Raw genomic sequence first — 21,704 nt, forward strand, 5'->3', positions numbered from 1 at the left:
GCTTCCTTACATTCTGAATGAGCCTACCATGGGGAACCTTATCAAACGCCTTAATTAAATCCATGTATACCACATCCACTGCTCTACCTTCATCCACGTGTTTGGTCACCTCTTCAAAGAATTAAATAAGGTTTGTGAGGCATGATCTACCCCTCACAAATCCATGCTGACTATCACGAATCAAACTGTGCCTTTCCAAGTGATCATAAATCCTATCTCTCAACGCCCTTTCCAATAATTTGCCCACCACTGATGTAAGACTAACTGGCCTATAATTTTCGGGGGTTATCCCTATTCCCTTTTTTGAACAAGGGAATGACGTTTGCCTCTCTCCAATCTTCCGGCACTATACCCGTGGACAGTGAGGACGAAAAGATCATCGCCACAGGCCCTGCGATCTCTTCCCTCGCTTCCCATGGAATCCTTGGATAAATCCCATCAGGCCCGGGGGACTTATCTATCTTCAACTTCCTCAAAATTCCTAGCGCATCTTCCTTACTAACAGCCATGTCCTCTAACCTACCAGTCTGTTTCACACTGTAATTGTATGATATTTATATAAATACAGTGGCTACAAGAACAGGTCAGAGGCTAGGAATTATGTATCTCCTGTTTCCCCATTGCCTATCCATTATCCACAAGGCAGAGGTCAGGAGAATGGTGGAATTCTCCCCACTTTGCCTTGATGAGTGCATCTGCAATAACACTGAAAAAGCTCAACATCATCCAGGACAAATCAGCCCTGCTGATTGACACCCCATCCACTAGCTTCAACATTCATTCCCTTCACCAATGACAGTGCAGCAGTGTGTACTATTTACAAGATGCACAACAACAACTCACTGAGGGTCTTCCGATAGGACCTTCCAAACCCATAAAACATAGAACTGTACAGTACAGGAACAGGCTCTTCAGTCCACAATGTTGTGCCGAACATGACGCCAAATTAAACTAATCCCTTCTGTCTGCCCTTGGTCCATGTCCCTCCATTCCTTGCATATTGTTTTGCTTATCTAAAAATTTCTTAAACGCCCCTATTCTAACTGCCACCACCACCCCTGGCAGCATGTTGCACACTCCTACTACTCTCTGTGTAAAAAACTTGCCCCTCGCATCTCCTTTGAATTTTCCCCGTTTCACCTTAATACATGCACTTTAGTTTTTAGGCATTTCAACTCTGGGAAAACAATTCTAGCCGTCAGCCCTATCAATGCATCTCATTATTATACAGACTTCTATCAAGTCTCCCCTCAGCCTCTGCCAGTCCAGAGAAAACAATGCAAGTTTTTCTAGCCTCTCCTTATAGCTCATACCCTCTAATCAAGGCAGCTTCCTGGTAAACCTCTTCTGCACCCCCTCCAAAGCCTCCACATCCTTCTTGTAATGTGGTGACCAGAACTGAACACAATACTCTTAAGTGTGGCCTAACCAAAGTCTTTTAAAGCTGCAACATGACATCTTGTCTCTTGTACTCAGTTCCCCAACCAATAAAGTCAAGCGTGCCATATGCCTTCTTTACCACCATATCTACCTGCGTGGCCACTTTGAGAGAGCTATGGACTTGAACCCCAAGATCCCTCCATACATCAATGTGGTTCAGGGTCCTGCCATTAACTGTGTACTTTTCAGTAACATTTGATCTCCCAAAGTGCAGCACCTAATGCTTACCTGGATTAAACTCTATCTGCCATTTCTCCGCACATATCTGCAACTGATCTATATCCTTTGACAACTTTCTACACTATCCACAACTCTACCAATCTTTGTATTGTCTGCAAACTTACTAACCCATCCTTCTACATTTTCATCCAAGTCATTTATATACATCACAAACACAGGAGGACCAAGTACGGATCCCTGCAGAATACCACTGGCCACAGACCTCCAGCCTGAAAAACACCCTTCCACCACTATCCTCTGCCTTCAATGGGCAAACCAATTCTGAATCCACGTGGCCAAGTCACCACGGATTCTATGCATCTTAATCTTCTGGATGAGCCTATCATGAGGGACCTTGTCAAAAGCCTTACTAAAATCCATGCAGACAACATCCACTGCTCTACCCTCATTGATCACCTTTGTCACCTCATCGAAAAATTCAATCGAGTTAGTAAGACTTGACTTACCCTGCACAAAGCCATGCTGACTGCCTCTTGAACTCTACGAGCTCGAGAGACAAGGGTAGCAGACACATTCCACACCACAACCTGCAAGTTCCCCTCCTAACCATTCTGACTTGGAGATGTATTGCCATTCCTCTGGTGCTGCGGGGTCAAAATCCTGAAACTCCAACCCTTACAGTATTGTGGATGTCCCTGCACCTGACACACTATAGTGGTTCAGGAAGGCAGTCACCACCTGCGGGGCAACTAGGAGTGAGCAATAAATACTGGCCCAACCAGCCTAGGCCACGAATAAACAAATCGAAAGTTAAAGTTTAAAACAAGTTACTTGTCGAGTCATCACTCTGCCCCAATATTTAAACCTTATTCCAGAGTAACATCCAGGCTCCTGGCAGACAAGTCACTCAATCTTGCCTAAACAGAAAATTTACACCAAAATGTGTTGTAGTTATTGGATGAGTGAACAGAACCTGCGATTTGTTAGATTTGCTCTTGCTTAGTCCCTTTGATTTCCTGATCTTTTGCTGTAAATGAGAGATATAAATGATGCAGAGCCATGTTAGAGTGTCGGAAACAAACAAATATATCTTTCTAACAATTCTTGAATCTGACTGATTAGTGATTAGTATGACATCTGAACCAGGAAGTGTAAGTGATAGGAACATAGGATCAAGAGTAGGCCATTCAGGCATGTTTTTGTGGCATGTTTAGTCTGTATCTGCTGTGAAAGTGTATGTAGTTTACACTGTATGATAAAGTTGAGTAGGGAGCCAAATGATATAACTTATAAAATAATTGTGCATCTCGTACAGCAACTTCTGTAGTTTTACATGTAACTGCAAACCTTCACTATTTCCTGAATTTTTAACTGTTGGGGCTAAGTGTCAAATTTGGCAAGTTTCATGGAGGTTTTAACTTCATGAGACTGTGCAAGCCTTTTTACATCATCTTCCCAAAGTCACCTCATTACTAATGCACTCCGCTACTAAGACTCGTCAAATTCTCCCACTTGTTGCAGGCAGAAGTACTGACCACTGCCAGATCTTCCCAGGAACCCTGGTGCTGGCGTTATCTTTAAAGCCCAACCATGAATCTGGTCAAGTGTTAGCAACCCTCAGCTGCTTTTCACAGTTCCTGTCAATTGTCCCAGAGTGTTAGGCACGTGCAAATATGCATTTTGCTTTGCCAACAGGGATCTGGAAGCTCTGGTCGATAGGGGTAGGGTTTTTGTGGTTTCTGCCCATGGTGTGTGCCCCAAGATATTGGGGTCTGGGTGTCTAAGCAGTGAGCTAGAGTCGCCAGGTTACCACTCCAACTTTTATATCAGAAATTGTTGCCATCTGGTTTCTATCCCAATAACCTGCGCAGCTGTGGGAAGAAACCAGAGCACCCAGAAGAAACTCATGCAGACACGGGGAAAGCGTGCAAGCTCCACACAGACAATCACCCAAACCTGGAATCAACCCTGGGTCCCTGGGGCTGTGAGGCAGCAGTGCTAATCATTGTGCCACTGTGTCATTCCACCATAGGGTGGAAGACTAGTCATCTAGCAAAGGTGTATCTTTGGCTGTCCATTAAGGAGCTTAATTTGTAGAATTCTGTTGAAGTCATTTTTTATGTGGCTAAAGTGATCTGAGGCGGACTTAATCACATTGCTTTTTGGCTTTTGCTGTTTGACTTAGATGTTGACCGTGAATCGAAGAGAAGGGATTATGGAAATGAAAGGAACTGGCATGATTTTGGCATTATAAAACAGAGGTAGGTTTGTCATCTCATAACTGTTAAATCACCAATTTATTTATATCTTTATTAACATCTCTAATACAATAATCTTTGACCATTTGCAAATTTTTCCATTACCTGTTACTCCATTCATTTTTTATGATCAAAATTAGCTGTGTGAATTCATCATGTGGTAAACACATTCATGGAGGGCTTATTGCATTATGACCCATTTGCAAGCGCTTTTTCTGTCATAAATATAGGCATAAGAATTTGCATTGGAAGGACGAAATTAAGACCAGAATGCATGAGTTTATGTGAAGATTAAATTGTGACCTGCAAAATCTGGTTTAATTATCACTCGCTCTCTAGCCTCACCTCCCTGCATGCAATGCTTGTAATGATCACTTCTGTGTCAGAAACAGTAGACCTGTTGAATGAAATACATAGCTGAACATTTACAGGGGCTGGGAATGTCTGTAGGAGTAGCTTTTGTTTAGCATGATTCCTATTGTGTGGAGCAGAAGAAACTACCTTCAAGAAGTTTGAATTCCATATCCCATGTACAATGCTTTTTGTATAGCTCTAACAGCAAAGTCTTAGAGGAGTAGGGTTCAAAACAGCAGAAACCCTGGAGGAGTATAGAATGTGCAAGAGGGAATTTAAAGGGAGATTAGGAGAACTAAAAGGGGATATGAAAGGACACTAGCAGGTAAAATAGAAGAAAATCCTAAGTTTCTTTTCAGGTACTTTAAGGGTAAAAGGTTATTGAGGGAAAGAGTAGGGCCATTAAGGACCACAGTGGTAATTTGTGCATGGAGCCAGGGGATGTATGTAGGCTTTCATTTGAATACTTTGGATTGAAGTTTGCTAATGAGAGGGACAACATAGGCATACAAATCATGGAGAAGGTCTGTGATACAACTAAAGAAACTAACATGGGCAGCGAAAAGGTCATGAGTGGTCTGGCAGGCTTAAAAGTAGAAATCTCTGAGGCCAGATGAAATGTATCTAAGGTTGTTGAATGAAGCAAGGGAGGAAATAATGGGCACTTTCAAAATGTTCAATTCCCTTCTAGTCACAGGAGAGGGGCTGGAGGATTGGAGGACAACCAACGTGGTACCATTGTTCAAGGAGGGAGCAAAGGATAAGCCAGGAAACTACAAGCCAGTCAGTCCAGCTTTGGTGGTGGGGAGACTATTGGAAGCAATCCCAAGAAACAAAATTAATCCGCTCTTGGAGAGGCAGGGATTAATCAAGAACAGTCAGCTTGGTTTTGTTAAGGGGAGATCATGTCTGACCAACTTGATTGAGTTTGGAAAGAGGTGACCAGATGTGTAGATGAGGGCAATGCTTTTAATGTAATCTACTTGGACTGCAGGAAGGCTTTTGCTAAGGTCCTGCATGAGAGACTGATAGTAAAGGTAAGAGCTCATGGGACCCAAGGAAGTTTGGTAAATTGGATTCACAATTGGCCGAGTGACAGGAAGAAGAGGGTGGTGGTTGAGGAGTGTCTTTCTTACTGGAAGCCTGTGTCCACAGAGCTCAGTGTTGGGACTCTTGCTGTTTATGATGTATATAAATGATTTAGAGTTGAATGTAGGAGGGTTGTTCACCAAGTTCGCAAACGATACAAAAAGTGGTAGGGTAACAAATAGTGAGAGGCAAGAGGACATAGACAGGCAGGTCAGGTGGCAAACAGAATTTACTTTGGATAAATGTGAAATTATGCAGTTGGGCGAGACAAAATAGGGAAGGGAATTCAAGATCAACAGCATGGAAATGCAAGGATCAGAAGCAACCGGGTTTGCATATATACCATTCCTTTAAGGTATCAGGACAAGTGGATAAAGTGATTAAGCAGGCATAACGTATACTTGCTTTTATTAGCTGAGACGTAGAGTTGAAGAGGAGAGAGGTTGTACTGGAATTGTATAAAACTTTGGTTAGGTGACAGAGTATTGTATGCAGTTCTGGAATCCACATTATAGGAGGGATACAATAGCACTGGTTTAGGTGCAAAGGAGATTTACTAGGATGGTCATAGGACATAGAATCCCTACAGTGCAGAAAGAGGCCAATGGCCCACTGAGTCTGCACTGATCCTCCAGACAGCACCCACCCTATCATTGCATGTACCATAGCTAACCCATCCAGCTTGCATGTCCCTGGACACTACGGGGAATTTACCATAGCCAGTCCACCAAACCTGCACATCTTTGGACTGTGGGAAGAAACTGGAGCACCAGGCGGAAACTCATGCAGACACAGGGAAAACGTGCAAACTCCACACAGACTGTTACTCAAGACTGGCATCGAACCCCAGACCCCAGGCCCTGTGTGGCAACAGAACTAATCACTGAGCCACCTTGCTGACCCTGTTGCCTGGCTGGACGGTTTTAGTTATGAAGAGAGATTGGACAGACTGGGTTTTTTTTCTGTAGGGCAGGGCTGATTGTGACGGGACATGATTAATATGTATAAAATAATTGAGGGCATAAATAGGGTAGACAGGATGAAATTTTTCTCCTTGATGGAGGGATCAATGACCAGAGGCATAGATTTAAAGTAAGGAGCTGAATGTTTAGAGGAGATATCATAGAATATCATAGAATCCCTACAGTGTGGAAACAGGTCCTTTGGCCAACAATCCACACTGATCCCTCAAAGAGCATCCCACCCAGTCCCATCTCCCTACACTTTCCCTGTAACCCTCCATTTCCCATGGCTAACACATTTAATCTACAGATCCCTGAACACTATGAGCAATTTAGCATGGCGTTTTTTACCCAGTGTGTGGTGGGAATCTGGAACTCACCACCTGTGTGGGTGATTGAATCAGAAGCCCTCATAATAGTTAAGAAGTATTTAGATGTGTACTTGTGATGTTAAGGCGTACTAGGCCATGGGCCAGGTGCTGGAAAATGGGATTAGAATAGTTAGGTGATTGATTTTGGATGCCATGAGCTGAAGGGCCTTTTTCTGTGCTGTAGGCCTCTATAAATTGCTGACCGTCTGCAGAGGTGACTATGGGTTAGTGTTTTAGCCATAAGGATTGATTTTAACAGTAATAGTTTGCATTCACAACAAGTAAATGTAATTCATACGTAGACATTTTTAATTAACCTATTTTGACTTGTTATGACACACCTGGAGCAGGGCCACTGTGGCACAAGACCTTGTAATTCTTAGTTTAACAAGCTTTATCAGATTAATTGCTAACAATGTTGACTCCCACAATGTGACACACCAACTTTGTCCCCAGTCTCAGTTAGTACGCTGCTTGTTTGCTGTGCAGTGGCCTGTTGGAGCTGCTTGATATTGGTTTGGAGTTACTTTCTGATCCTGGCCTAGAATAGGTATTCTGATTGCTCGAGCAAATAATGTTGCTGGTTTCTGCAACTGGATCTGGTTTATATTAAATAGCGTTATATTAGTCTGTTTCTATGCCTTATATCAATTCAGTTCAACCAGCCCATGCTGGGGTTTAAGCCCCATTCAAGTCTTCTTGCGTCTTTTTTTTCCTCTCATCTAGATCTACCATCAAAACCTCTTCTATAACTCCTTGAGGGGAGATGATGGCCTAATGGTATTATTGCTGGACTGTTAATCCAGAGACCCAGATAATATTCTGGGGACCCAGGTTCAAATCCTGCCACGGCAGATGGTGGAGATAGTAGGAACTGCATATGCTGGAGAATCTGAGATAACAAGGTGTAGAGCTGGATGAACACAGCAGGCCAAGCAGCATCAGAGGAGCAGGAAGGCTGACGTTTCGGACCTAGACCCTTCTTCAGAAAATTTTCAGAAGAAGGGTCTAGGCCTGAAACGTCAGCCTTCCTGCCCCTCTGATGCTGCTTGGCCTGCTGTGTTCATCCAGCTCTACACCTTGTTATCACAGCAGATGGTGGAATTTGAATTCAATAAAATCTGGAATTAAGAATCTAATGATCATGAATCCATTGTCTATTGTCAGAAAAAAACCATCTGGTTCATTAATGTCCTTTAGGGAAGGAAACTGCCATCCTTACCTGTGACTCCAGACCCACGGCAATGTGGTTGACTCTTAACTGCCCTCTGGTTAATTAGGGATGGGCAATAAATGCTGCCTAGCCAGTGATGCCCTCATCCCATGAATGAATAAAGAATAATATATGCTTTACCATTTTTCCTTCAATGCATCCACCCTTTTCATTTCAACTACTTCTTTTGGCCATGAATTTCACATTCTACCCATTCTGTGAAGGAGGAAGCTTTTTCTGAATTCCCTTTTGGATTTCCTGGTGACAGCCTTATGTCGACACAATCTAATTCTGGCCTTCCCCATAGAAAGAAACCTCCTTGACATATCCATCCAATGAAAATTTTTCATAATTTAAAAAACTTCTGTCTCCACTCAGCTTTTCTTTTTAAGCGAAAGAGACCTAACCTGTCAAACGTTTCTCAGATTGTTCTTGGAAATCTCTCTGCACTACCTCCAGTGCTTCCATATCCTTTTTAAAATATGACATGTGGGACAACTTGCTCTCAAGTTTTGTAATACAGCAGAGAAGCAAATGAGCTCTTCCCTGAAGCATAGAAACTTGAATTTAAAACAAGAACTATCTCATCAATATTCAAATAGATTTTTTTCTTTCATTAACAAAAAGTAAATGAAAATGAGGAAACTGAACTGTTCTGTCACTTTAAATAAATAGTCCTTTTTTACCTGTTGCACTTCAGAGGCTAGTTCTAGCATCCAAGTTGCTTCCGGGCTGACAGCATGAAACTTACCGGAGTGTTAGGACCAGTATGGTATACAACGTAGTCTGATGCTGAACTGAGAATAAAATGAGTTATTGCCAGCACTTCAGGATTTTTTCGAAGGGGTGTACAAACATTATAGAGATGAGAGCAATCCTACTAGGTCTACAAAGGCACGTGTCTAAAATAGGAAATTGCCCCTAGTGTCCAGGGGTGTGTAAATTAGGTGGATTAGACACGGGAAATGCTGGGTTGCAAGAAGAGGATAGGGAAATGCATCTGGGTGGGATGCTCTTTGGAAGGGCGGTGTGGACTTGTTGGGCCGAGTGGCCTGTTTCCACACTGTAGGGATTCTATGAATTCTATGAAAAAGGAAAGGCACTCCCTTCCTTTGTTGATGTGCGTAAATAGGGAAGTAGTCTGATGTACAAGAGGTGAATTTATCATTCATTCTATATTCCTAACAGATCGTTCTGTGAGCTTCCAGGAGAAACCAGCGAGCAGCAGCCTTTTCTTCTAAAGCACCATAGCCTTCCATCAACACCATCACCAATCAGGAAAAATGTTAGAAGCCACCACTGTACTGTGAATGAGGTGAGTAATATGTTCAAAATCAAAACAAAATGCTGTAGCAGGCAGCAAACATAGGGAGAGAACCAGAGTTAATATTACAGGTGTCAATGCCTTATCATCAGAACTGGAAGAAATTAAAGGTGTGACAGGTTTTAAGCAAGAATAGAGGGAAGGAAAAGCATGAGGGGTGGAAAGAACAAAAGGGAAAGTCTGTAATAGGGTCGATGCAGGCAAGATTCAAAAAACAAAGGGATGACGGCATAAGGTAAAAGGGAAACAAGGGTGTAGTGTGACAGCTGAGAAAGCAAAATAAAGGCCAGAAGGAGCTGTAATTGATAGCAGATCCAGTGGAGAAAATGCAAGTTTATGATCTGAAGTTCAAGCCAGAAGTGGGGGAAAGATTGACAGAAAACAAACTTCGTTATACACCTCAATGAATATTTTGAATGACTTACTCTGAGCCAGTCAGTTCTGAGATTATTTTGAGATTATTGCATCATATGCAACTGCGACAGTGATTTCAGTGTCATTCGCTATCTTCATTCTGAATGCGTTATATTATTTCTCTTCAGTAAAGAAGGAAATTTCAAATGGGTAAATAAATATATCTGAACACAGTTGCAGCTGGAATGTAGAGATGTTGACTACAGCTAATTATAATTCTTACACAAGCTTTTCAATGTTTGTTAAATTTCATTACCCAACATTTCCTGCTTAGTTAGTCTTCTGTTGTGAGTTCCTAAAAGCCGAAGCCAGGGCTTACCAAATTTGTTACCCCCACTGTGATCCCAATTTGAAGCTTGAAAATTGTTGTACCCCTGGGTATGTGGTGGAGTGGGTGCAGAAAACCTATGACAGCAAAAGAAGGAGGAAGGTTTGCTATTGCTGCCTTGGAGCTCATGACACCCACTTTGGGAAGACCTGACCTAAGTAATGTGTTACTTCTATCACAGAATATGTTCTTACAAGCCAAAGGTACTAATGCTGACTTCTGTACTGTTGCCACATGATTGCATCATGTTAGACACTACCCTACAACACTTTCAAATAATACAATTATATTTAAGCATCTCCTGACACAATTCATTAAACATTGAGAATTACTTTAGATGTTCGGTGCTTAAATGCTTCACAGTTTCTCTGCCTTATTTACTGACATTATATTGTAAGCTATATTCAACATATAAAATTTAATGAGGTTCAGTCAAGTTACAGTAACAGTTTATACTAAATGTACCTGTCACAAATTCAGTTTGTGGATGCTCCTCTGGACTAGTAAGGCAAAATAAGTAAATGTAAACTACATTTATAAAGCTATTAAACGAAAATCTACAACCATTCCGTATGAAACTTTGCAATCTTTCTCTTCAAGTAAAGTTTCAAATTAGTCCTTAATCAGACACAGCACATCTTAACGAGCTTCTAAGATTTTGTTCAGGAATTGTCAGCAGAGTCTTGTCTTGCAAAGTCAGGCCCATCGGACTGTCCCGCCTTGACATCCAGATTTCCACTCCAGCTATCAACCTAGAGCCCTGTAAATGAGCACAATCCAGAATGTGCTTGAGTTCCAGGCCGATCAACATGCTGACTGGCCGGAATCAGAAGATTCCCTACGCTGTGGAAACACGCCATTCTGCCCAACGGGTCCACACTGACCCTTCAAAGAACATTCCACCCAAACCCATGCCCCTACCCTCATCCACCAGCCTGCACATCTCTGAACACTAAACGGCACTTTAGCATTGCTAGTCCACCTAATGTGCACATCTTTGCAATGTGGGTGGAAACCGGAGTACCTGGCAGAAACCCACCCAGACCCGGAGAGAACGTGCAGACTCCACACGGACAGTTGCCCAAGGGTAGAATTGAACCCGGGTCCCTGGAGCTGTGAAGCAGCAGTGCGAGCCACTGAGCCACTGCAATGGTGAACTGTGTCTGGGCAGGGTGAAGTCAGAGGAAACTCTGTTGGAGGTCCGTAATGGTCCTGACATGCAAGGTGGTCATCTGACCTTGGTATAAGAGCGAAAGACTAATCAAACCCATCTAATAGCTGGTTCCGTCCAAAGCTTCCCTCAGGATAGCTGGTGCTCGTCCCCCTGCAGCTTTACCCAGTAATTTTAAGGTGATTGGAGGAAGGTATAGGGGAGATGTCAGAGGTAGGTTCTTTACACAGAGAGTGGTGGGCATGTGGAATGCGCTGCTGGCAGTGGTAATGGAGTCAGACACATTAGGGACATTTAAGCGACTCTTGGATAGGCACACGGATGATGTTAAAATGTAGGGTATGCAGGGTAGTTTGATCTTAGAGTAGGATAATAGGTCGGCACAACATCGTGGGCCGAAGGGCCTGTACTGTGCTGTACTGTTCTGTGTTCTAAAGCGAATGATTAGAGGTCTGGGGGGCTGAAACGATCTCAACCTATTCTCAAACTTTAAATGGGTGAGAAGCCCAACTCACTGGCTTGGAGCCAGGCATGGAATGTGAGTGCCTGGTGGGCCACTTCTAGTAAGCAGAACTGGTGCTGTGAGATGAACTGAATGCTGGGTTAGGGTGCCCGATGCCAACACTCATCACCCCGACAAAAGGTGTTGGTTGATAAAAGACAGCAGAATGGTGGCCATGGAAGTCGAAATCCTCTAAGGAGTATGTAACATCTCACCTGCCAAATCAACTAGCCCTGAAAATGGATGGCGGTGGAGTGTCGGGCCCATACCCTGCTGTCGCTGGCAATGCAGAGCCTGCGGAAGCTACACGAGTAGGAGGGCCACTGTGGTGAGCACAGAAGCCAAGGGTGCGAGCCTGGGTGGAGCTGCTGCAGGTGCAGATCTTGGTGGTAGTAGCATATATTCAAATGAGAACTTTGAATGTGATCATTGTTTCCATACAGCCAAGAGTTATTAGTATTTTCTTGAGTACTCATATGACGAACAAGGGTAGAGCCACCAACACCCACAAAACATGAGCAGACCACTGGACATTGAGCTGAATCTATGGTCTTCACCTGCTGAGACTATCCTGAGCAGAATTTGAGCCAGACATCTTGTAACACAAGGTGAGATTGCTAACAATAAGGCAAAGGCCCACCCCACTCAGCTTCCTAATATGTTTGTCATTTAGTGTATTTTTTGGAACAAATTGGGCATACTAAACAAGAAATAGCTGTATATACTTGTAAAGTGCTGGCTGACCACAGTAAAGGGGAGAAAGGAGACAAAAGCACCTCCTTTTCTCCACCAATCCCTCAAATACAGTCCACGCAAACCAGTTGCTTCTAGATGCTGACACGAGTTGTATACTTGTTTCATTTCCTGTACCAAACAGACACTGAGGCACTGAATATCTGTTTTGCATTGATTGGGAAGTTTCAAACTATAATCCCAGGACTGATCGAAGTAGTTGCTCACAACTGGGTGGCAAGATGAGTGCTATAGATACTTCGAAATAACCTATTCACATGTAATGACACACCTCTGGAGCAGATGGAATTTGAACCGAGGCCTTCTGGTGCAGAGGAAGGGACATTGCCACTGCACCACAGGAACCTTCTATATTTACTCAGCACTGACATTAACTCGCCTGAGACAAAGGTCAGCAAGAATTTTTAGCAAGTGTGAGGTTCAAACCATACCCCTTAGAAACAGGAACATTAATCCAGCACCTTAGACCAATCAACCTTATAAAAGAGCAACAGATCAAATTGCAGATATTTTTCAATCAACCTGATTCAGAAGTATTATGACACACCTCTGGTGCAGGTGGCACTTAAACCTGGATCACCTGGCCCAATGCTAAGGACTCTACCAGTGCACCATAACAGCCTCTAGGAGGAGTGCTATATTGGTAACAAATCTCGGTTTAGAAAGGTAGCTAGTTCTTGATTGTTATCCAGTGACTCCCTACTTCAAGTGTTAGTATACAGATGACTGATAAAAGCAACTTGGGGCATAGCTGTGTTGTAACCAAAGCTTGAATAATCTGCTGATGATTGCTCAAATGAAAATGGCACTACAGTTGTCCCTGAAGAAGTCAACACCTTCAGGAAAGGAGGACAGATTTTCCAGAATGTAAAACATAAATTTATTTTCTTTCTGAAGAACATAGAAAAGAATGATAAGGAACAGTATCAACTCCTGTTACGACTGGTGGCTGCAGGATTAGACAAAAAATCTAAGCAGCAACCTTCAGTTTCTGCATCCAAACCAACGCAATGTGTGTGAGTATCAGTGATCTCTGTTTTGTGTTTTAAGATTTTATCTTTTTTAGTACCTGCCTTGACACAGTGGCTTTAATTAAGCGACATGAACCAATGCACTTCACAGAATGAAATTTTAATATGAAGCCTAGTAAGAAGATATTAAAATAAGTGACTAAAAGCTTGGTCAAAAATTTATTTGAGAGTTTTGTTGTATCACCACAAATTACCTTTAATTTGGCTACTTTTTAAGAAATCTCACAGACAGCCAAGTACTGAAACAATGATTTAATATTTATTGCATTTGGCAACCAAAATAAGACCCTCAAATAGGCAAGTTAAACCTCACAACCTAACTTGGCTATTACCTGATTAATGGTGGAACTTGGCCAGATTCCACCAGCAGTGTCTGTCTCTGGATGTGTCTAAGGTTCGAACCTGGTACAGTGTTGTTCTTCAAAGTTCTTCTGCTCCCAGTATTGGATTCTTATATAATTTTCTCTCTTTCCAGTTTATAATGTGACATTATTGTTATCCTTTAACTTCCTTCATCCCCAACAGTGATTACATTTCTGGAGACCTGAAGTCTGCAGCTTGCCTTATTATCAGATGGAGCTCCCTTGTTCCTTTTATTTTTTAGCATTATGCAAATAATTTTATTCAATACGTCCACCGCCAGGAAAAACATCAATGTGGCCAGGGAGCCAGTAACAAGAAAAGCCTGATAAGGGCAATGCTTACGTGAAAAAAGTGAAGGAGGAGGGTAGGAATTAAGTCAAAATTGAATTGGAGGGGGAAACAAAGCAATCCACCTCCTATGGTGCCCACCTCTCCCTAAAGGCATTGAGAGCATTGTTGGACAGCACGTACTCCCTCTCCAAGGACACCCGGGCTCGAACATGGCCATGGAACTTGGGCAGACAGTTGGCTGAAATGAACCCCTCCATGGCCCGCTGCCTGGACCTGTTTATATCCAACCTGGTCAGACCTAGGAGCAGACCCACGAGGAGAACTCCCCTGTTCCTTCTTAAATTTGGATTGGCTGTCTGTCTAAAACACAACTTTTCCTGCATTTAACCCATTTACTTCAGAACATTACTTCTGCAGGCATGCTTAATTACACACTTGGCACAAGACAGCAGCTTATCAAGCAGCTATTATCTCTTTTCTCCAAGGAAACAGCTTGTTTATGTTTGTTCTTCCCAGAGATGGTTAATTCACATGTTGCTTTTAATTCCTTTATAACAGTTTCTCCTTGCCCCTTTCATCTTAAGACACAATTTATTCCAGAAAGAGTTATTGCTTCTGGTTTCTGTGTGTAACAGTTTATCTTTTGTTGATTCATTCAATCCATGAACAGTTATTAAAGTTGTGACGTTTATAATATCACAGGAGTATTAAAGAACTGAAAAGAGGCAAGGTTCAAGCAGTGAATTCAGAATTCAAAGTTTAACTCTTGATGACTGAAGAACTGGCTTTCAATGATGGAGTGATAAAAGTAGGGAGTGGTCAGGGAACAGAGATTGTGGCAGAGATTAGTTGTTGTCTTCCCAGTATATGTTTGGAAGAAATTTTCCTCCCATAGAAATAGATATTAGAAAAGTAGTCTGGCATCTTGATGCCATCTTCCACCCTGTATAAGCTGAGCTTATTCAAAACTGCATTACTCGCGTTAAGCCCCATTTATCTCTCTTTCCTGTGCTTGCTCATCTACATTGACCTCTGATCTGGCAATATCTACATTTTAAAACTCCATTATTCTTTTTTGGTTATGTTAGTGATGGCATTCCACTTTTTATTGTATACTTAATTCTATCATTCTCCGCATTGTTTACCTTTAATATTTTTATTCATCTACACTCTAAGACATTTTAAAATCATTTGTTTGGAAATGAACCTTGCTAATTAGGCCATTTATTGTGCATTTCTAGTTGCCCTTCAAAGTGGTAGTGAATAGTCTTTTTGAACCCCTGTGGTCTTTGTGATGTAGGGACACCCACAGTGCTGTTAGGAAGGAAGTTGAGTGGCTTAGAGGGGAGCTTGCAGGTGGCAGTGTTCCCATATAACTGCTGCCCTCATCCTTCTAGATAGCAGAGGACATCAGTTTTGAATTGGTGAATTGCTGTAGTACAACTGGTCGATTGTTTCAACCGTTGCCACTGTGATGGATGAGGTGCCTATCAAGCAGGCTGTTTTGTTTTGCATGGGTGCAGCTTGAACAACACTCAAGAAATATGATTCCATCCGGGACAAAACAGTCTACTTGATTATAGATGGCAGACAGGCTGCAGACAATCAAGAATTGAATTATTTGCTGCTGAATTCCCAGCCTCTGACCTGCTGTTGTTGTCACTGTATTTATATGACTGGTTTAGTTCAGCTTTCGGTCAATACTCACACCCAGGATGTTAATGGTGGGGTAACATCAGAGGCTGATGGTCATTCTTATTCCAAATAGACTTTGCCTGACAGTTATCAGAATGTATTTTGCCATTTATTAGCCCAGAATATTGCCCAGTTTTTGCTGTATACATGAATGGACTTCTTGATTATCTGAGAAGTCATGAATGGTGCTGAACATTGTGCAGCCATCTACAAATATTTCCACTTGTGACCTTACAATGGGGGGAAGGTCATTGATGAAATAGCTGAGGATGATTAGGCCTAGGACATTCCCCGAGGAACTCCTGCAGAGATGTCCTGAAGCTGAGATCATTGGCCCGCAGTTGAGAATTACTCCAACCAGTTATTGTCGAAGTCAATTTGTCATAGCCATCATGTCACGGAAAGAGGCCCTGCAGCCCATTGTGTCCATGCCAGTCATCAAGCATCCATCTATTCTAATCCTATTGTCCAGCACTTGGCCCATCTCCTTGTATGTTATGATGTTTCAAGAGCTCATCTAACTAGCTCTTAAATGTCTTGAGAGTTACTGCATTTACCACCCTTTCAGGCAATGAACTCCAGATACATACAACACCATTGACCAGAAGCTCCACTGGACTCACCATATAAATACAGTGGCTACAGGAACAGGTCAGAGGCTAGGAATACTGCAGTGAGTAACTCTCCTAACTCCCCAAAGCCCGTCCATCTGCAAGACACAAGTCAGGACTGTGATGTTATACTCCACAATTGTCTGGATGACTGCATCCCCAACAACATTCAAGAAGCTTAACACTATCCAGACAAAGGAGCCTGCTTGATTAACACTGCATCCGCAAACACTCCCACCCTCCACCACCAATTCTTAGTAGCAAAGTGTGTAGCATCTACAAGGTGCAGTACAGAAATTCATCAGAGTTGCTTAGACAACATCTTCGAAACACATACCATAACCATCTAGAAAGACAAGGGCAGCAGATACCAAGGAACATCATTTGCAAGAGATAGTAGGAACTGCAGATGCTGGAGAATCTGAGATAACAAAGTGTACAGCTGGATGAACACAGCAGGCCAAGCAGCATCAGAGGAGCAGGAAAGCTGACATTTCGGGCCTAGACCCTCCTTCAGTCATTTGCAAGTTCCCTTCCAAGCCACTTATCATCTCAACTTGGAAATGTATCATCGTTGGGTCAAAATCCTGGTCAAAATGCCCAGCAGCATTGTGGGTCATCCCACAGCACGTGGACTCCAGTGGTTCAAGAAGGCAGCTCACCACCACCTTCTCAAGGGCAAGTAAATGCTGGCCCAACCATCAATACCTGCAGCTCATGAGTGAAGAATTAAAAAAAAAAAAAATTCTCTTTATTAGCTTTGCAGGCATCAACTGCTGGTTCTTAAAAATTCCCAATCCTCTGGTACCACTAGTTTTCACCATTTTATATGCCTGAGCTTTTGATTGGATACACTCCTTGACTGGCTTTGTTAACCACAGATGTTTCATCTTTCTCATAGAGTCCTTCTTTTCGACCAGAATAAATTTTTGGTGACCATTGTGAAATAGCTGCTTAAATGTCTGCCACTGCTCTTCCACTGACTTTCCCATTTGTCGATTTTCCCAGCCCACTTTAGTCAACTGTCTTCATAACTATAATTGCTCTTATTTAAGTTGAGGACACTGGTTTGAAACCTGAGTTGCCCTCCCTCAACCTGAATTTGAAATTCTACTATGTTGTTATAACCCCCCTCCCCGAGCATCTTGAATTAACTATGAGATCTTATTAATCCTGCCACATTAGAAATTACTAGATCTAAAATAGTTTGTTCCTGGTGATGTTATGGAACATACTGCTCTCAGAAACAACCTGTGATACACTCTACATATTCGTCCCATGTTGTCCTTACCCATCTCTGATTGGCTTTAAATAGAGGTATAGGGTGTAGAAGTATGGTAGATTTTTACAAATCACTGTTTAGACCTCAGCTAGAGTATTTCAATAAGTTCTGGAAACCATAATTTAGAACAATTTCAAAACCTTGGACACATTGTTGAGGAGGTTTATAAGGATCAAATCAGAAATGAAAGAATTCATTTGCACGGAGATACTAGAGAAGGTCACTTGTTGTCGTCAGATAATAGAGGGTTAGGAGGAGATTTAATAGAGGTATGTAAAATTAAAAGGGGCTTTGATAGAATAGATAGCAAAAACTGTTTCACTGGCCAGAAAGTTTAATAACCAGAGGTCAGAAGTGTAAGGTAATTGGCTGACAATGAGAACTTATTTGTGAGTTATACTGTAGAATGTACTGTTGATAGGATGCGGATTCAATAAAAAAAACCTTCTAAAGAGCATTAGATAAATCCTTAAATAGAATGTTTGCAGTGCTACAGGGAAAAAACAGGGAAATGGAACCAATTTGGGTAACACTTGCGAAAAAAGCCCACGTAAGCATGATGGGCCCTTCAGTCTGTGTGTTTCTATGATATAGCAACTTTCCCAAGCTCAGGATGCCCCATGGTGCTTCACAGACAACAAAATAGTGTTATCACTGTTTAATTGCACACAAAAAAGTCCAATCTGTTTTGTGGAGTTTCATGAAGTGGCTTTTTTCTGCCACATTTAATAAGGAGTCAATAACTAAACAATTTCAGAAACTAGGACCTGCTTAGTATTCCTCATATTTTCTTGCTTTCTTAAACGTACGAGTTGTTCTTTGCTGTGCTACGGAATCATGCTTTTCATCTGGGAAGTAAGAGCTGATGAGAAAAGTTTTCTGGTAATCCTTCTATTTTGTGCAAAACTGCTTCATTGCTAAAAGATTTCATATTGTTTCTACAGTAGTTCTGCTGGTCCCAGCCAGCGTAATCATACAAAGGCTGAATCTAAGGACGGATTTAGTGACTGTGAAAATAATCAGATAGCACTGCCAACATTAAAACTAGGTAAGTACAACTACTTCATCAACTTTCACGGAGAGGAATTCATGCTTGTTCATTTTGAAAAATGTTTGAAGTATATTCTTTTGAAATCATTTTTGTGCATGCTTGTGTATAAGGCAAGAAATTTAGATAATTCCGAGTGGAATCTAAATACAAGTCATTATGCCCTTTGTGAAACTTTGTACAATTCCATTGTCCCTTGCGCTCAGTTTTTGTCCTTTCGTACTAGTCTGAGGAAGGACATTATTGCTATTGAAGAAGTCCAGTGAACACTCACCAGACTGATTCACAGGATGGGACTGACATCTGATGGAAGACTGGATTGACTGGGCTTGTACTCACTGGAATTTAGAAGAATGAGGGGGATCTCATAGAAGCATAAAAAATCCTGATGGGACTGGACAGGCTAGATGCAGGAAGAAAGTTCTTGATTTTGGGAATGTCTAGAACTAGATGTCACAGTCTAAGCTATACAGGACAGAGATAGGGGAAAATTTCTTTGCTCAGAGAGTTGTGAACCTGTGGAATTCTCTCTTTCTGGAAGCTGTTGGGCCAGTTCATTAGATATATTCAGGAGGGAGCTGGATGTGGCCCTTGCAGCTAAAGGCTTCAGAGGCTATGGAGAGAAAGCGGGAATGGGATACTTGAGATTGCGTGATCAGCTGTGATCATATTAAATGGTGGTGCAGGCTTGAAGGGCCGAATGGCCTACTCCACCTATTTTCTAGGTTTCTATGTTTCTAAATTCCCCTGCTCATTCATTCCTCTGTATTTCAAAAATCTGTTGATCTCAGCCCTTAATATACTCTACAACTAAGCAGCCACAGCCATCTGGAATTAAGAGTTCTAAAAATTCATTCACCTCAGTAAAGAAATTTCTCATCTCAGTCCGAAATGTCCGACCATTTATCCTGAGAGCCTGGCCTCAGCATTAAACTGTTCAGCCAAGAGAAACAGCCTTTCAGCTTTCAGTAGAGCTTGCAGCACAGAAACAGGTCATTTGGTAAATCTGCTGTATGTTGGTGTTGGTACTTTTTATGTTCCACTCCCCCTCATCTAACCTTATCAACACATCCTTCATTTCCTCTCCAGCATACTTACCCAGTTTTCCCATGAGCGTGTATATGATCTTCAGCTATTCAAATAAAAACAAACAAATTGCAGCTGCTGGAAATCTAAAATAAACAGAGATGCTGGAGAAACTCAACAGGTCTGGCAGCATCTGTGGAGAGAGAAACAGAGTTAACGTTTTGAGTCCAGTATAACTCTCCTTCAGAACAGTTCTGAAGAGGGGTCATTCTGAACTGGAAGCATCTAACTCGAATAAGTTAGATTAATGGTATCAATCAGTGTTATTGTTACTTCAGGTCCATCCATATGGAAGAACTCTAATACTGCCAAGTCAACATCAGTGAATGCCAATGTAAGGTAAGAAAATCAGTTTAATTTCTGTCAGAACAATTGGAGTAGTTATGGAGTCATAGAGTCATACAGCACAGAAACAGACTCTTTGGTCCAACTGGTCCGTGCTGAACAGACATCCTAAGTCTGACCTAATCTCATTTGCCAGCACTTGGCCCATATCCCTCTAAACCCTACTTATTCATATACCCATCCAGATGCCTTTTAAATGTTGTAATTGTACCTGCCTCCACCATTTCCTCTGTCAGCTCATTCCATACATGCACCACCCACTGCGTGAAAAAGTTACCCCTTCAGGCCCATTGTAAATCTTTCCCCTCTCATCTTAAACCTATACCATCTATTGGACTCCCTCACGCTAGGAAAAAGACCTTGGCTATTCACCCTATCCATGCCCCTCATGATTTTAAAAACCTTTATAAAGCCACCCTACAGCTTCTGACACTCCAGGAGAGAAAAGCCTGAGCCTATTCAGCCTCTCCCTATAACTCAAACCCTCCAGTCCCAGCAACATCCTTGCAAAAGTTCTCTGCACACTCTCAAGTTTAACAACACCCTTCCTCTAGGAGGGCGACCAGAATTGTATATAATATTCTAAAAGTGGCCTTGCCAGTGTCCTATACAGCCACAACATGATGACCCGACTCCGTACTCAGTTTTCTGACCAATGAAGTCACGTGCCAAAAGCTTTCTTTACCCTGTTTACCTGCTACTCCACTTTCAAGGAATTATGTACTTGCAACCCTTGGTCTCCTTGTTCGGCAACACTCCCCAGGGCTCTACCATTAACTGTATAAGTCTTGCCCTGATTTATCTTACCAAAATGCAATGCCTCACATTAATCTGTATTAACTCCATCTGCCACTCCTCAGCAGATTTGATCACAGTCATGTTGTACTCTGAGATAGTCTTCTTCACTATCCACTACACCACCTATTTTAGTGTCATCTGCAACCTTACTAACCATGCCTCCTACATTCAAATAATTTATATAGATGAGGAAAAGCAGTGGACCCAGCACAAATCCTTGTGGCACACCGCTGGTCACAGACCTCCAAGTCTGAAAAGCAAGCCTCTAACAGCACCCTCTGTCTTCAACCTTCAAGCCAATTTTGTCCAATTTGCTAGCTCCCCTTGGATCCTGTGTGATCTAACCTTACTAACCAGTCTACCATGCGGAACCTTGTTGAAAGCTTTGCTGAAGTCCATATAACCAATGTCTACCACTCTGCCTTCATCAAATTTCTTTGTCATTTCTTCAAATAAATGCAATCAAGTTCGTGAGGCACCATTTCCCATGCACAAAGCCATGTTGCCTATCCCTAATCGATCCTTGCCTTTCCAAATATATGTAAATTCGGTCTCTCAGATTCCCCTCCAACCACTAACATAAGGATCACCAGTCTACAGTTCCACTGGATTTTCCTTCCAGTCTTAAATAATGGCACCACATTAGCCAACCTCCAGCATTCTGGCACCTCACCTGTGACTGTTGATGATACAATATCTCAGCAAGAGGCCCAGCAATTTCTTCACTAGCTTCCCACAAAGTTCTGGGAAATACCTGCCAGGTCCTGGGGATTAATCTAACTTTATGCATTTTAA

At 42.2% G+C, this 21,704-nt stretch overlaps 1 protein-coding gene across 3 annotated transcripts in view; it reads left to right on the forward strand.

Annotated features, from left to right (window-relative positions):
- LOC109911472 (sentrin-specific protease 2-like) overlaps positions 1-21,704 on the forward strand; it is a 107,590-nt gene that overhangs the window by 36,815 nt on the left and 49,071 nt on the right. For 2 of the 3 annotated variants that reach the window (XM_020510788.2, XM_048599398.1), the window contains exons 5-9: positions 3,806-3,881; positions 9,056-9,182; positions 13,257-13,375; positions 18,577-18,680; positions 20,045-20,105. In XM_020510788.2, coding sequence (XP_020366377.1) covers positions 3,806-3,881; positions 9,056-9,182; positions 13,257-13,375; positions 18,577-18,680; positions 20,045-20,105 — 487 coding nt within the window. The remainder of the gene's footprint in view (positions 1-3,805; positions 3,882-9,055; positions 9,183-13,256; positions 13,376-18,576; positions 18,681-20,044; positions 20,106-21,704) is intronic. The other variant, XM_020510789.2, reaches the window with a different exon arrangement.

The sequence above is a fragment of the Rhincodon typus genome, chromosome 7, assembly GCF_021869965.1.
Source record: "Rhincodon typus isolate 14 chromosome 7, sRhiTyp1.1, whole genome shotgun sequence".
NCBI classification, from domain to species: Eukaryota; Metazoa; Chordata; class Chondrichthyes; order Orectolobiformes; family Rhincodontidae; genus Rhincodon; species Rhincodon typus.